The sequence below is a fragment of the Lolium rigidum genome, chromosome 6, assembly GCF_022539505.1.
Source record: "Lolium rigidum isolate FL_2022 chromosome 6, APGP_CSIRO_Lrig_0.1, whole genome shotgun sequence".
Classification (NCBI taxonomy): Eukaryota; Viridiplantae; Streptophyta; class Magnoliopsida; order Poales; family Poaceae; genus Lolium; species Lolium rigidum.
Window position 1 is genome coordinate 16,449,718 of NC_061513.1, and position 15,644 is coordinate 16,465,361.

Consider the following 15,644-nt stretch of genomic DNA (forward strand, 5'->3'; position numbering starts at 1 on the left):
GTTCCTCGGGCAAGTTCTCCAGTCTCTTTCTCTGTACTACCTAATGTGCTTATATACAGTATAAATTTACGTCAATTGGCCAGTTTAACGATGATGCTGAGATGGCATCCACGAGGGGTCTGTACGTCTACCTAGAGATTCGATGCTGCCACATCATGGGCGGCAGCAGATATGTAACGTGCGAGAATCAGTTACACACGACAGTGTTGCTGCACAAGGCTGTCTGTATTGTGTTCATCTTCTCCGTCAGAATTCTGAAACTAGAGGCGCTGCACACTGAGCATACAAACATGGCATATGTCTTCTAGCTGGTTTTTTTTTTTTTTTGAACTGTACACCCGTAGGCATACATCATTTGTATTCATACGTCAAGGAAAACATGATACAGACTCGTACAAATACAAAGACAGAAAAGGATACAAACCAGCCCACCCAGGTTCAAGTCCTAGACTTGACATGGGTGTTTGCATTTACCTGGATTTATTCCAGGATTTAACCGGCGCTATGCTTTCAGTGGTAGGTGACGTGCCCGTCAACAGCGAGGCGCCAGTGGTGACTTCGTCAACCTCAAGATATGCCGGCTCAGTTCCTCGGAGGTGCTCATAGGGGTAGGGTGTGCGTGCGTGCGTTCATAGGAGTGTTTGTACGTGCGTATTTGTGAGCGTCTGCGTTGTACTGTGTTCTCAAAAAAAAAAAAAGACAGAAAAGGATACAAACGGATCTGCTGTTGCAACCAAACTAAGTAGAGGACCCTCATCACTAGCAAAGAAAAGTAAATCGAATCCAAGAGTCCTCACTAGCAAAGAAAAGTAAATCGAATCCAAGAGTCCTCCGCGTGAACCATGTTCGCCAAGCAATGATGTCCTTCGTCGATGCCAAAGCTGAAGCCGGCACCGGATCAGGAAAGTATCGCCGACGAAGCCTATCCCTGAACCTGAAGAAGCCCCTTGCACATAGGCGTTGATGATGTCCTTCGTCGATGCCAAAGCTGAAGCCGGCACCGGATCAGGAAAGTATCGCCGACGAAGCCTATCCCTGAACCTGAAGAAGCCCCTTGCACATAGGCGTTGATGAGCCGCAGTAGTCACCAGCTCCAGCGAGCTGGATCTAAAGCAGAAGAAAATATCGGCCGGAGGCGATCTCCCTTCTGAAGATGCACTCCGAGCTGCTCCAGATCCGGATCCGGGGTCAACGCCAAAGCGCTCCACAAGAAGCGCCCAGATCCTTCCACCGCAACCACGAGCCATTGACAGCAGCCACCGTTGTCCATCCCGAGCAACGTCCCGCGGCAACTGATTGCCAGCACGCCAAGCACACGCTGCTCCAAAAGAAACGCCGCCGCCACATCCCCGCAGAGCCGAAACATCGAACAAGTCGATGCCACCTCTCTGTAGGGCTGAAGCAGTGGACGAGACCCAACTCGCAGGACCCAGATGCCCAGATCCGCGAGACCAAGAGGTCCACAGCTTCTCACCGGTGCCGAAATCGACGCCGGACGGGCGGAGAAGAAGCCAGGACCACCTTATTCCGCACGCCACTGTCAACTCCACCGGAACAGCAGCGCCATTCTAGCTGGTTTTCTCTTGCTTGGACAGTGAAAAACATGCATCATAGAGCTAGCCGGAACTACGATACGTGTACGTACGTGCGTAGCTGCCACGCAAGTCAAACGCAACTAGCACACGCAGACGCAGGTGACGCACAAGAAGTCATGGACAGAGCAATTTCCATCACACCGCTCTGCCTCTTCTCGTCGCCATCCATCCAAATCACCCAGAAGAAAAAGGAAGGAGATTCGAAACATTTGGATCAACAGCCGCCACTCTTTTCTTTCTCACAGAAGAATGTGTACCTTTCGGCCAACTCAATTTCATTCGTAATATTAGATAAATCATATTGGGCTTTCTTTTCTTTTCTTTTCGAGAATTAGCTCAATTTTTTTTAAAAAAAAACGGGAAATTACTTCAGATTTACACCACCAGGGATCAGAGAATTAGGAGAGCTTTGTTTTACACATGTTGAATTCCTATAGCTTCTCTCGTTAACTGAAAAGGTCTCTCTCTGTATATATAGCCGCCTCTGTTTGGTGAATGCGTGCTTTGTTTACGATTAGGCTGGTCTGGTGTCCCGTTCTTGTCATACTCAATTACTCCTGCTACTCAATTGCTCATCAAATGTAGCTCCATCAAACTTTCATGGCCATGTAGAATATATTTTCTTAAAAGGGAAAAGATACTTGCAGAAAAAGACGCACTGAACATGAAACGTGTAGGAGGCTAGGTAGCAACACCGAGGTCAGGTTCATACCTGAAATTAGGCAACGGCGGGAAGACGGCTGAAAAGGTTCATAGAGTTACGGCCGGCCCGGCCGGTAGAACATGCTATGCACAACATCTCAAGCAAGCAAGCGGGCGAGCAAAGTATGGTCAAATTGATCCCTTAATTCATGCACCACGACTTGCTGCCCCTGTATACTGTACTCCAGCACTGCTAGATAATCCATTTGTTTGCAGCGATTCCTAGGCTAATTTGGATATAACCTTTTTGTTGTAATCATCGCATCCTCGTCCGGAGAAGCTGCGCAAGAAACTATGGCAGGCTGATCATGTCTCCTTCATTTCTGCACTAGCTACCATGCAACCAGTATAGCCTTTTCTTCCTGCATCTTTAAACACAAAAACACTCTTCCCCCACAACCGTGTCTGCTTCCGAATTACAAGCTCGTAAATCCTATGATTAGTCCCTAATCCCTGCACCTTTTGTCAAAATACAAGTCAACTAAGAAACGGGCCGACGCGAGCAAAGTATCAGGGAAACACGCATGTTAAAAATCTCAACATCTTTCTAAAAGCAACTCTCGTCTTTCTCCATCCGCTTTTCTTTCTCTCTCGCATGCCTATGTGTATGTGTTGCTTTGATTTGATTCGTGTGGATATCTGCCGATTGATTGGGAATACTTTTTTGGGTTGGTCGACATGAGAGATATATATGTTGGGTAGAGGGAGCCACGCGCGCCACGCATGCACGAGTCGAATAGAATCTGATGCGCTTCTCTATGGGGTGGTCTTTCTTAGTTTGTCATACGTGCATATTGCTTTTCTGAAAGTTTCGCTGTGGCTGGTGGAGATATTCCGTTGCTTTTATCACTAGCTGTATAATTTGTAAACGTTTGTAAACGTGATAGCGGATGCATGTAATTTACTAGTAACTATTAATTTGATTGATTGTAGTACCTTTTCACACATCACTGCCTCGGATTACCCCTCGGGTGGGTGAACCACGTTCATTGAGGTGCCTGGCGGCGAAGCTGCTTTCAATGGATCCGATACTATCCGTCTTAACAAAATATAATGTCAGTGCTTGCTATAAGACAAAGATTTGGTACACATGAGCACCAGTGCTCCTGGTTTTTAAAATATTTATAAACTGTATTTTAATGTTTCATAAAATCATAAAAATTATTACATGATATACATATATATGTCATGAATACTCGTGCGAAGTTTTGGTAAAAACTATGTTATATTTTTAGCTACAAAAAAACAAATTTATGGATTGGTATAGGGACAATTTTTTTCAGAAATTTGTTTTTTATATAGTTCATGATACAACATATTTTCTTCCGAAATTTTTACAGTACATTCAGAAGATTTCTATGTATGTGCAGATTTAAGCTCAGTTTTGTTGAAATCTCAGAAATATGTTTTTTTTAAACGGGAGCACTGGTGGTCATGTATCAATGTCACTTTTTGCTATATATATATGGTGTATATATGCTGAGTTTACTGTTATATATGGAAAACAAGCTTATCAAACACCAATGACCGCATAGCGCAGTGGATTAGCGCGTCTGACTTCGGATCAGAAGGTCGTGGGTTCGACTCCCACTGTGGTCGTTTTTTTCATTTCATTCCGTTTTGTTTTGCGTTTTGCCAGGTACGTCGGCCTGTTTGTGGTCGTTTTTCTTTTCCTACTATTCCATTTTCTCTTCGCGTTTTGCCTAGTACGTGGGCCTGTTTGAAACAGAATGCTAATGGGCGAGCTATGAATGGGCCTGGGCTTGCTAAGTAGCACAAACATGATTCTTTTTAAACGTGGAAGAACCACAAGTTGTGTTATTTTAGCTTACCATTACACATTCTTTTTTTTTTTGACTCGGAATGGCCCCGGAAGGGCCTAGGTGCTTATATTAAAACAGCAAACCTCAACAAATGCAAATAGGACCCTAAAGAATAGAGCAGAAACGCAATGTGTCGTTGTGAATCCACGAAGGTTGAAATCCTAACGTCACCACGATAGGAGTTGGAGCAGCCGCCCTACCGCTTGTTGAGTCGATGACCAAACTTGGTCCATCGAGCATGATCTCCAAGAAATTGTAACACCTTTAACTCCATGTAGCACCCCAACATCGCCAGCAACATCAACCTTCCACTGCCTCGTCCCACCACCACGGCGGCTTAGAGGAGGAAGACGAACTCTGCCAGGGGCAGCTGAGTCACCACCAACACAGACCTAGACCTTATTGTTGACGGTGATGCTGACAGCACCACCTCTCTTCATCATCGTCTCCGACCAATGGAGCACCGGAGGTAAGAGAGCCTCCGCCAAACATCGCCGGAGTCGATCTCAAAGCACCGACGAAGCACTCCAAGCTACCGGCATAACGCCAAAACCAAGCACTAGGCTGAACTCTAGCGACCTACTACTATACATGGGGGGACCCTCGCCCTACTGGGGAGGGCCCCGCTACCCCGGATCCGGAGAACTCGAGGAAGAGCGGTGCGAGAGCGGTGGGGGAAAAGAGTTTCGGACCCATTAGGCATTCCAGTTTCTTTACCCTGGTAGATGAGACCAAGTTGCCGTAAGTGTTGCGATATTGCCCAAGAAATGTAATCCCTTCGGACGGATTAAATTGACGCGAGCTGAGCACAAGAAAACTGGTACGTAGTACTAAAGTCGCGTCGATGAAACAAGACCAGGGGGAGTACTTAGTAAAAGCAATATCCTAAGAGGATTTGGTAGTTCAGCTCCGTGCTCTATCAAGTCTCACGTCATTTGATTTGCATCGTGATTCGGGTTAGTCATGAGTTGCAACATGAATTGCAGATTTGATAAAATGAGACTTCACACCCATGTCTAACGGAGGCCTACAGGTATTAGAAGCCCATTTGAGTAGGCCCAGTAGCCGCCCATCTCCTCCATCTCTGCTCGCCGTCGCCGCAGTCCTCGCCGCCTTCCCCATCACTTCCCCGTCGACCGGGATCCCTGGATCGGCAAGGAAGGCCATGGCTCTGCGAGCGGCCGCCGCAAGGCTGGCGTCGTCCACCCTCCGCCGCCGCCAGCTCATCCCCGCGGCGGCGCTCCTCTCGCCCGCCACCGCCCACCCCGCCGCCTTCCTCCACTCCCACGCCACCAGCTTCGGTACGCCCCTCCTCCTCCTCCTCTTCCTTGCCCCCTCTCTCGCGTCACCCGCTGCTCATGCACAAGAATCGGCCGTTGCTGTTCCGTTCCCCCTCAGGGTACAAGCAGGTGCGCGAGGACGAGAAGAGCAAGCTGGTGGGCAACGTCTTCAGCAGCGTCGCCTCCAGCTACGACGTCATGAACGACCTCATGAGCGCCGGCCTGCACAGGCTCTGGAAGGACAGGTTCAAGCTCTCCCACTACTCAATCCGTTCCAACGCGCGGGTTCATCCTTAACGGAGTCTTGTAACTTGTTTTTTCAGGCTGATTTCGAAGCTCAATCCGTTTCCTGGGATGAAGCATCTGGACGTGGCTGGTGGCACAGGTAAATAAATTAGGAAGTGTCTATTTCTCTGTACATTCCTTTGGAATATATAAGATCATGTGTATCGCATAAATTAGGGTAGCATCTATGGTTGCAAAGAAATTTTAGAGAATCAGCTGTCTTGTTTTTGTGACTCAAGTAAATTGCAGGCCTCTAAGTTAGCACAACTTCGTATTGTCAGCTCCTCCTTTATTCTCTGCCGTACTAACGTTGATTGGTAACAACAGTAGTAGCTAAATTTGTGTGCTAAAACTCTGCCTCCATGTGCAAATGCAAAGATTCATCCCACATACTCCCTCTGCAAAATCACAAATAGAGTAACACGTGTACCTATGAAGTGATTCATTATCTTCTTTGTTCTAAAGATTGCGCAATGTTTACTGTACACCTTGTTCTAGGTTCAGTGTACAGTGTACGCCTTGTCATTCTGTTGCTACTGTATTTTATTATTTAAGGATGACTTTCCCTTGAAGAGTTATTATGCTGCTATAAGAATCTTCTTCGCCAATATATTGATTGTCACTTCTCTTGAACATTCTGTATGAAATTCGAATTAATATGCCTGGCATTTCTTCTGTGTCAACCTCCAGGGGATGTTGCATTTCGGGTAGTGGAAAGGATCAAGAGCGTGAGCCACAGAGCTACGCAGGGCACTCTTACTGACCTTGAAGAGGACACTCACATTTATGTCTGCGACATCAATCCAAATATGCTGGACGTTGGAAAGAAGCGTGCTGCCGAAAAAGGTAGTGATTCGTGAAACTTGTTTTATCTTGCCACTTCAGTTTTAATTGTTATGATCTGCTTTCCAACAGTTTTTTTATATATCAGGCTACAACGAAGAGCAGTGCCTTAGTTGGGTACAGGGAGACGCAGAAGCTCTGAGTTTTGAGGATGGGTCTATGGATGGCTATACTATCGCATTCGGGATCAGAAATGTGACACACATTGAGAAAGCTCTATCAGAAGCTTACAGGTTGCTATACTATGCATCATTTGCGAGTTTTGATTACGTCACGTGTTGTTTTCCAGGAGATAGCTCGCTGTAGGACTTGTTTTACGTCTTTTGCAATCTGACTGATTTATTTTCTTCACATTTAATTAGTTTCACATATGGGTTTGTGTGTTTCAGAGTTCTAAAGAAAGGAGGAAGGTTTCTATGCTTGGAGTTGAGTCATGTGGATGTTCCAATCTTTAAAGACATGTGAGTTTTCCTTAGTCAAAGTATGTTGTCATCGTAGGATAATTTTGTATGAGAACTGTTTTGAACACCATGTTAAAAATAAACAAGTAAATGTGAGACCTATAATTAATTATCAACCACTTCACTGTTCTTTTTTAGCATTCGCAGTAACCAATGCAGTAAAGTAACCATCTGTTAGCAACCTATGTGGCTATGTGTTAAACATCGCTGAAGGTTGCCCTAAAAATGCTCATGTTTTTTTTTTGTTGTTTATTCGATACAAATGGGAAAATGTTCCTTTTCTGCTTATAGCTTGCACCTTCCAAAAAAGTCCTACTAGTGCTCTATGGAAAGTAGTGTGAATGTTTGTGTTCTACTGTTTCCCCTTATTACTCTCTGAACTTTCAAAAATTCACTGTCCTTTTTCCCCCTCCAGTTACGACGCCTATTCATTTTCCGTGATTCCGGCTGTGGGAGAGCTAGTTGCTGGGGATAGGCAATCGTACCAATACTTGGTTGAGAGCATCCGTCGGTTTCCAAAACAGGTGAAGATTGACATTTCTCATTATTTCATACTACTGAGCTTCCTGGTTTTTTCATATATAGTTGAATGTACGTATGTTTCCAGAATTTTGGTGTTTTACTGCTTTCTACCTTTCGGCTAACCTCTAGATATCTAGGAAATAGGGTAACTAGGTAGTAGTTGAGTACAAGATTATGAGCCAAAATAATTGCCTATGTTTTGCATTTCTGCTGATCAAAGTACTTTTACTTTCCAGGAAAAGTTTGCTCAGATGATCCAGGAAGCCGGATTTGAGAGGGTCGAATATGAGAATCTGGTGGGTGGTGTAGTTGCCATTCACTCTGGACTGAAACTGTAGCATAGTATAGGTCAAATAGCTGCACGGTAGAAAGACAGTTCGGTGATGTTGGATCTGAATCATACATTTGGGGCTAACATTTGGCCATTTTCCTTGTTTAAAAAGCATGTGGCCTTGTTTTGGTTTGTTATTCCATTTGAAATAAGGGCAGATGTTCTGCATAGTGTTGTTCTTAGCTTTTGTGACAATTTGGTCCATAAATAAAAACCTTGTACACGCAATCCCTGTTTCTTCACTTTGTGATGTACCTTGCATATCTGTATAGTTGGACTTGCAACCAAGTAAGTATGTCACCTTTAGGAAACCAAGATAACACCACTATAATACATGCAGAAAATTACAACTAAATTCCATGTCAGATGAAAATGAAAAAGGGAAAAATGTTTCATTGATTTCAGAGGTTACAACATTGCCCTAGAAACAAAATGGCTTGGTTCAATCACACATAGCTTGGAGAATTTCAAAAAAAGAGAACTCTGCCGCTAGTTAATTAATTAAGCTAAATAGTTCCTGCTCATCTGTGCTGTGGTGCTACCTTGGCAACCTGGCAAGAAACTTCATGTCTACCTGCTGCTTATGAAGCATAGCCGGTGTCACACGCGCGAACAGCGACGGCTTCTTGGCTTTGGTCGGGAACAGGAAGCTCTGCAGCGGCACCTTGGCCTTGGACGGCACCCGTGCCAGCACCACCGCAGTCGACCCCTCTGTGGGCTCCCCCTCCGCCGCTGACGTCGAGGACGAGAGGTTAACGCCCTCGCTGAGCTTCTTCTCGATCTCCGACTGGAGCGTCTTCACGTGGTCGAGGCCGCTCTGCAGCTCGTCGGAGACCCTGTTGTTCTCCTGCTGCATGTTGAGCACCTCGCCCTGGAACTTGCCGGCGCTGTAGGAGGTGAAGCGCGGTGCGCCCTCCTCGGCCTCCTCCGCCGCGTCGGTATCCATCTCCAGCGCTGCGCTGATCTCCTCCTGGATGTCGCACAGCGACGTGAACCTGCACTGCAGCTCGCCCCTCAGCATGGCGTTCTGCTCCGACCACACCTGTAGTTCCGTCTTGAGCGCCCGGAGCTTCTTCTCGCCGTCACCGCCGTCCGCCTTCGCGGTCTGCAGGTCCTCGTACCTGCTCTGGAACTCCTGCACCCGCTGCAGCGACGAGCTGAACTTCATCCAGAACTCCAGGTTCTCCTCCAGTAGCGTGTCGATGTCCTTCCGGAACTTCTCCTCCAGCGGTGACGGGTTCTCCACCTCCGCGATAGATGGCAGCCTCAGGTCATCCATCCCACTATCACTAGCGGTATCACTGGATTCGCTGTTGCCTTCTTGGACACTTGAGCCCATCCTGATGAGCCTGGAGATGGAAGAGAGGCTCTGCCTCCTCTGATGGCCATAGCTGGGCGTCCTCCTGTGGCCTCTGCTGCCCCTTTCCACTATGCAGTTCCTCTCCTTCTCTCCGATGAGCTCGCGCAGCGTCCTGATCTCGTTGAGGCAGTCCTGGTTCTTCTTCTCCACGTCCATCAGCTTCTTCTTGGTGTCCTTGTAGTCCTCCAGGAGCGAAGTGTACTCAGATAGCAAGACCTTCTCCTTGTCCTCCAGACCATCCATCAGCCGCTCCTGCAGCTTCGCCATGTCAACAGCTGAACCTTCCTGCTTGATCTTCTCTTCTTGTTCCTCTGATTCTCCAAGATTGTCCGTGGAGATATGGCGAAGCCGCGCCAACGAACCAGGCCGCGAGATCTTGTCGTGCCCATTGTCTGAACTTTTAGTGCCATCTACGGACACATCAGTGCTTCCTGCGGCCTCTGTTTTAGGCAGATCAACCGGTGCAGCAGCAACAGCAGCAACAGCAGCACCAGATGCTGCCTCAGTGGTGGTGTTCTCTTGGGGTTCAGGAACCTGTGGCGGCACGTCTGAATGATCAGCCATGACGACTTCTTTAATTTCTTCCTTGATGTCATCAGCAAAGGACTTGTCTGATGGCTCCGTAGGTGGTGCTTCCTCCTCAGTTGCCGCCGCTGACATGTGTGCTCCAGAACCAGCCTGGTGCTCGCAAACTGGCGCCTGTAACATATCTGCGAAATCACTGAATCTGCTTATCGCTTCGGTGAAGTTTGAACGTACTGTGCTCTCGTCCTTGTGGAAGGAGCTTTCAAGCGCCTGCACCTTGACCAGCTCCTCTTCCACCTGCTTCAGCTTCTCTTCCATCTCGCTCGAGCCTTTCTCTTCCTCCAGGGTCTTCACAGAATTCTCCAGCTCGTCGTTTTCGCGGCGCATTCTGTCAATCTGCGAGGTTTGCGATGAAACCATGAGCTCCAAATCAACAACTGTATTGACAAGATCATCAATCTGCTCGGTGATCTCCTCCATGGAGATGTTGCAGTCCCTCTCAAAGTGTTCCTTGATCTTCTCGACTATTGTCTGCATCTCCAGCTCACCCAGCTTGACATGGTACACATCCCCCATCTCTGTCACATGATTCTTTCTTATGTTCTTCTCAGACAGATCTGGTAGAGATTTACCATGTTCATCCAATATAGGCTTCAGCTTCTCTCTCAACACCTTGACTCGTTCTGACTCATCCAATGCCTGGCTGGCAGCCGTCTTACGCTGTTCTTGCAGTCTAATAATGGTGTCTTCACAGGATTTGAGGGCAGTCGCTGTCATCAAGGCCCTGGCCTCATCATCCTCGATCACCACGCTCTCATCAAACTTATCTTGGAACTGGCAAACTTTTTCTTGACTCTCATTGATTTCCTTCTCGAGATCCCAGTACTTGGCAATGCCACTCTCGTAGGAGTTCTTGATGAACTCCTTCTCGGTCTGCATCACAAGTATAGCCTTCTGCAGCCTGCTGATCTCCTCCCGTGCGTTCTCCTTGTTGATCGGAGCTGGGGCGTCCTTTGCCCCGCCGAGTTTTGCACCTGGCCCTTCTCCTCCTTTCTTCTTCTTCAACAACCCATCGACAGTCGACTTGTGGATCTTGCGCGGGTCAACCGGGGTAAATGCCTTTGGGACATTGTCATCCTCCTCTTGCAGCATCGCGTACTGAACCTGGTCAGGGAAGGCTGTTGCGATTGTGTGGTTTGCTTTGTGCAGCTCCCCTGACATGATGTCATACCGGTCGGCAAGGCCCCTGTATGCCCTGTATACTTCTTCTACCTGAGTGATCACCTCAGGCCGCCTCTTGTAGTACATCTCTGCTCTCTTTGAAAAGGAATCGGCCTCCTCTCCAAGAAGTAAGAGCATGCACTTGACTCTGTGCTCCATATCTGAACATCAAAAGAAAAAAATCTTAGCATATCAATCAGAATTATTAAGAGACATATCATTTTACAACTATTGAATCTGGTCAGTTTTAGAACTTCAGCAAATTGCTTCAATCCCTCTGAACAAGTTCTGATAAATTGTCCATGTTGGCCTAGAACGTTTACATTATCCTGTTGTAAACAATTGACGAAAACAAAAAAATGAAACATGTGAGCAGAGAAATAGTTTTGAGTTTTCATGCTAGCTAACTTAATGAAGAAATTATTTCCCATAATGCACAGGATTCATGCTATATCTGAACTAACCGAGTATAAATAGATATTACGTCGATCAGATTTGCTCGGAGCTGAAACTGATCTAGTGCCATGTCCCATGTCCAGAGGCAACAAAGGATGAGATCATCAGATCAGGGATGAAGCAGACCTAGACTGATTCCAGGGATGCAGATTTTACTTTTGAAATGTGGCTGATTTCCAAAATCCAACTGGGATTCATGGAAATGTACACAATGTGTAATGGAAACAGCAGATGCACATTACCTTGGAGGTGATTGTCGAGCCATTTGGACTGTTTGGTGCGGATGTGGCTCGCCCACCACCATGAGTACGCATTGCTCGCGGCCCGCTGCAGCATCCTGCCTTCTCTGCCTCTTCTTCCTCCTCCAGAATCCAATCTTCCAATCTGTTGGCATTAATCTTTTCTGCTATACATGATCGACAATACCACGAGAAAAGAGACAAGTGGGAGATGAGAAGAAAAGAAAGGATGAGGGAGGAGATGCCATTGAGCGGCTGATAGCCAAGTCCATTCATTGCAAATATACCAAGGGCTAAATATAGCAAGGATTGTGAGAGGTTAAAGGAAGGCATGCAGAAGGATCAAGTGCAATGGAAGTGATGGACCAAATATAATGCAGCCATGCACCATTGCATGCTGTTACAAGGAGCCAATTTGGTCCGTAATCAAATTTTCGCATGGGGCCATTTGGAATGCATAAATTTTATTGGAGAAATATCAAACTTACAAAATTCCTAGATTCTTAACATGCATAACATTTCTGCAAGCACGCTACATACACCTCAATTTCACTAGCATTCTATATCAACAAAATTCTGAGCATGCATAACATTTCTGCAAGCACGCTACACACCTCAATTTCTCTGGCATTGTATATGAACCAAAGCGCCCAGAGATCCAAGTAGCCAGCAAATGCCATGAATCTGAGCAGGGCCTGTGATGCTACTCGCCCTTTCATCCTCCTATAAAGCTGAGATGATCATGACATGTTCACAGTTTCACAATAGTTTGCAGCCCATGCATGAGCGCTTTGCAAAACCTGTAGTTCGCCGGCAAGTATATCTTTGGCCATCTCTTTTCTGAATGGATGCATGTTCCAAGATGCAGTGCCATCAACAATTTCAAGTTGCTGCAAATAAAATCGAATGAGAGCATTAAGTAGGGAATAATCAGCAGGCATACACATGAATATCAATAGCATTTTTTTTTTGGTGAGACGGAATTCTTAGTTGTTGTCAGTGTCCTCACCTCAATAGCCGTAGAATGACCCTGAATCATGTTGTCAACGTGCAAAAGCAACTTGCGGTGAGCATGGACTTCTCTCTCCGCATGCTTCAGAGGACGCCTCGCAAGCCGACCATCATTTTCAGCAGCCTCCATGGCCATCTCCTCCAATTCTAAAGAGATTATCATTATGTCATTGAACATTGATCGAAAATCGAGAATATCTAACCTGAATATAAATTATAAGAATGATGTAACTAAAAAAGATAAAGAAATATATGATAAAAGCATCATATGATAAAAGCATAGCACCTTCAGTTGAGGTGGCATAGAAAACCCGGACAAATGCACGAAGGATCTGGGGAACCCCAATCCCTTTGTCTCCAGAGTATTTGACTTCTCTGTTTCCATTCATCAATTCAGCAACACAAAAAGGAGACCATGCTCTCATCATACAAAAGCTATCACAGAATTCACCATTGCTTAATTCCAATGCAGATTTTCAGAGGAACAACTACTGTTATGTTTTCATAGTTATTTTAAGAAAGCCAAGCACTATTTGCGATACTGGTCCAACATGTACACATGACTTCGACTTAAGAATGAGGCCCACCATTATTTTAGTAAGGTGGACAGTTAACACTGCCAGATTCCAAGAAACCCTATATATTAATCCTATCCACTGTATATCAGTAGAATGTGAAGGAAATTTACAAAGCAAACATATAACCAAAACTACCTAGAGCTATTACTCTACAAATGTAGCACAAACTTAAGCATTTCCTGTGCTATCAGAAAATATGTCTAGTGCCAATTTCTGAATTAATTTCATCTTCACTGAAACTATCCGATGTTTGTTCATTAATGTGGCAAATCAAATTTAGAAAATAATCGAACGATGAACCATACATAACTTCCCTACAACTACAACATACTTTATGGCAAAAGAAGTTTTAGTGCAACCAGGGCTGCATATGTGTTCAGATTTTGGAGTCTGATGCTTTTGCCATATGTCAATCTTCTTTTTGTAGAGTGGATCTTGTTCTGGCATATCTATCCAAACAAGTGCCTGCAAATATTTCAAGAACAAATATGCATGTAAAAGGCCAAAGGATTGATTGGTCAATGGAAAGCAAGTTTACTTAGAACTTAATGATTATATTCTCAACATGCTAATTAGTCATCAATGACCCAGTTACTGAAGTTTCAGAGGACGAAGACGACATAATTTCTTGCAGACCAGCTCCGATGCTTCATCAGTTACCAATATACTAACTAAGCCCACTAAGGTGTTTGACCGTTTATTTGAAACTGTGATTTTACCTGGTCGTATATGTTTCTGGAAAGTGTAAATCCGAAGTTAAGTGCTAGTGTGGCATTCGAGTATTTCCCATATCTTATCATAACCTGAAAATTTAATGAAAACTTCAAAGCTCTTTAAAATATTTTCTAGAACAGAAGGTTGCTGCCATCCCAGATATGTTCTGTGCAAAGTATATGAAGCTCATGCATGGTCATAGCTGATAATGCTATCCAACCATAGTAAAGTGAAGCGGAAAAATTCTCCAAAACTCACCTGTTCACCGACAGCATAGTCCCTGTCCGCAATGACCTGTAAGTAACCGAAAATAAGAACAGAGAATTAATCCGTATATATAGAAGAACGGAAATTAAGTGAAGTGCTTTTATAACAAATAGAGCATAATTTCACAACTAGACATTGAACCATAGATCAAAGAAATACCTCTGAAACATCTTTCTGTTCGTCGTATACTAATATAGAATCAGAATCACCATCATGGTTAAGGAAATCTGCAAATGGAATCTAAATGATGTTTCAGATAATGAAAATATCGATGGACAATGCATGGAATCATAAGTTTCAAATTAATGGGAGGCAAAGATTTAGAAAACTATACCAGTGATACACCTCTCGAAGTCTGCCAAGCTCGAGATGAAACTGGATATGCCATGAAAATAGTCTCAACACCTAAGCTTGATCGCAGGAAAGATGATATAATTTGGAAAATAAAATGCAGCAAAATACCCCTATTATACCCCTTGTTGCCCTTTTAACAAATCACACATAAAAAAAAGAGGTCCACACACAAGTGTCACACTTGCTAAGTTGTTTTCATGTTATGATCCAGTCAATCAATCATATATAATTTGAGTACGGTTACTCAGCTAGAAAAAAAAAGACAGCCAAATTTCCAAAATGTCGTGCCAGCAAAGTATTATTTAGTTAAAATGCTAGATGCCTAAATAATGTAAGGCATATATTTGACTGCACGTACTAGGCAACAAACATAAGAAAATCAGTAGCACTTCAAATATTAGAACTTAATACGTACCCAATGCAGAAGCATGCAAGAAATCCTCCAACTTGATTTCTCCAAACAAATGTGGAAAACGTTCAAGAGCCTTGCATATGAAAAGGGCAAACAGTTAGGACTAATAAACAAAAAAAAATAGGTCGGTTCTGGAGAGAGCACGTACTGGTTTGACGATTGAAAACTGCTTCCTGAGATGTTCCCTGTGTACGATGGTTTCATCACAAACTGAGCTATTTCGAACCATATGAAGTTCATTGGGAGCCCAGAACATCTGGAGGAATTAAATACTTCCTGAATCAAATCTTTTTACAGAATGCGATAATCCATTGCTTCATCACAAAAAACTTTGGTAAAAACGGCTTGCATTATGGAACAGGGTGATAAATTATATATGGTGTATTACTAAGTAAGCATTAGGTTTGGATTACCCTTATTCATATCCTACCACGGTAATTATGGTCTACGATAAAATCATGTGGTTTTCTCCAAAGTAAAACAATGCAGACTAATTAAGAACTATAAGTATTCAAGCCAACAAGTTAGCCAGACCTATAGTCTAAAACCTGGTTAGCATCAAGTAGGCACTTCCCTTGGCATGTCAACAATCAGACAGAAAATAACCTACAGACCTCTCTTTCTTTTCTAAAAGATTAACCACGAAAGGTTTATGTGTGCGTGTG

General features: G+C 44.6%; 2 protein-coding genes and 1 non-coding gene across 3 annotated transcripts; 2 read left to right on the forward strand and 1 right to left on the reverse strand.

Moving 5' to 3' along the window:
- The first annotated feature begins 3,822 nt into the window (after nt 1-3,822).
- TRNAR-UCG lies at nt 3,823-3,896 on the forward strand. The gene has a single exon. It is a non-coding gene; the product is annotated as a tRNA-Arg (tRNA).
- Nucleotides 3,897-5,285: 1,389 nt separating this feature from the next.
- On the forward strand, nt 5,286-8,070 carry LOC124661613 (2-methoxy-6-polyprenyl-1,4-benzoquinol methylase, mitochondrial). Its single transcript, XM_047199493.1, has 8 exons — nt 5,286-5,421; nt 5,519-5,645; nt 5,724-5,785; nt 6,376-6,531; nt 6,617-6,761; nt 6,918-6,989; nt 7,405-7,513; nt 7,748-8,070. Exons 1-8 carry the CDS (start codon nt 5,286-5,288, stop codon nt 7,847-7,849), a joined length of 909 nt encoding a protein of 302 aa, XP_047055449.1. The 3' UTR covers nt 7,850-8,070.
- Nucleotides 8,071-10,820: 2,750 nt separating this feature from the next.
- LOC124663129 (fructose-bisphosphate aldolase-lysine N-methyltransferase, chloroplastic) lies at nt 10,821-15,285 on the reverse strand. Its single transcript, XM_047200870.1, has 11 exons — nt 15,128-15,285; nt 14,983-15,052; nt 14,548-14,588; nt 14,373-14,453; nt 14,205-14,240; nt 13,952-14,035; nt 13,564-13,697; nt 12,941-13,029; nt 12,653-12,801; nt 11,647-12,533; nt 10,821-11,109 (listed from the first exon to the last, which is right to left on the reverse strand). The coding sequence occupies exons 1-10, from the start codon at nt 15,233-15,235 to the stop codon at nt 12,384-12,386; spliced, it is 942 nt and encodes a 313-aa protein (XP_047056826.1). The 5' UTR covers nt 15,236-15,285; the 3' UTR covers nt 10,821-11,109; nt 11,647-12,383.
- Nucleotides 15,286-15,644: the final 359 nt, after the last annotated feature.

Excerpts from the sequence above, each read along its gene's own strand:
- LOC124661613 (XM_047199493.1), top strand. The coding sequence starts at position 5,286 with ATGGCTCTGCGAGCGGCCGCCGCAAGGCTGGCGTCGTCCACCCTCCGC. Across the intron at positions 5,786-6,375 it reads GGACGTGGCTGGTGGCACAG|GGGATGTTGCATTTCGGGTA; the intron begins GTAAATAAATTA and ends GTCAACCTCCAG. Across the intron at positions 6,532-6,616 it reads GAAGCGTGCTGCCGAAAAAG|GCTACAACGAAGAGCAGTGC; the intron begins GTAGTGATTCGT and ends TTTATATATCAG.
- LOC124663129 (XM_047200870.1), bottom strand. The coding sequence starts at position 15,235 with ATGTTCTGGGCTCCCAATGAACTTCATATGGTTCGAAATAGCTCAGTT. Across the intron at positions 14,036-14,204 it reads ACTATGCTGTCGGTGAACAG|GTTATGATAAGATATGGGAA; the intron begins GTGAGTTTTGGA and ends TTAAATTTTCAG. Across the intron at positions 12,802-12,940 it reads CTATGCCACCTCAACTGAAG|AATTGGAGGAGATGGCCATG; the intron begins GTGCTATGCTTT and ends TAATCTCTTTAG.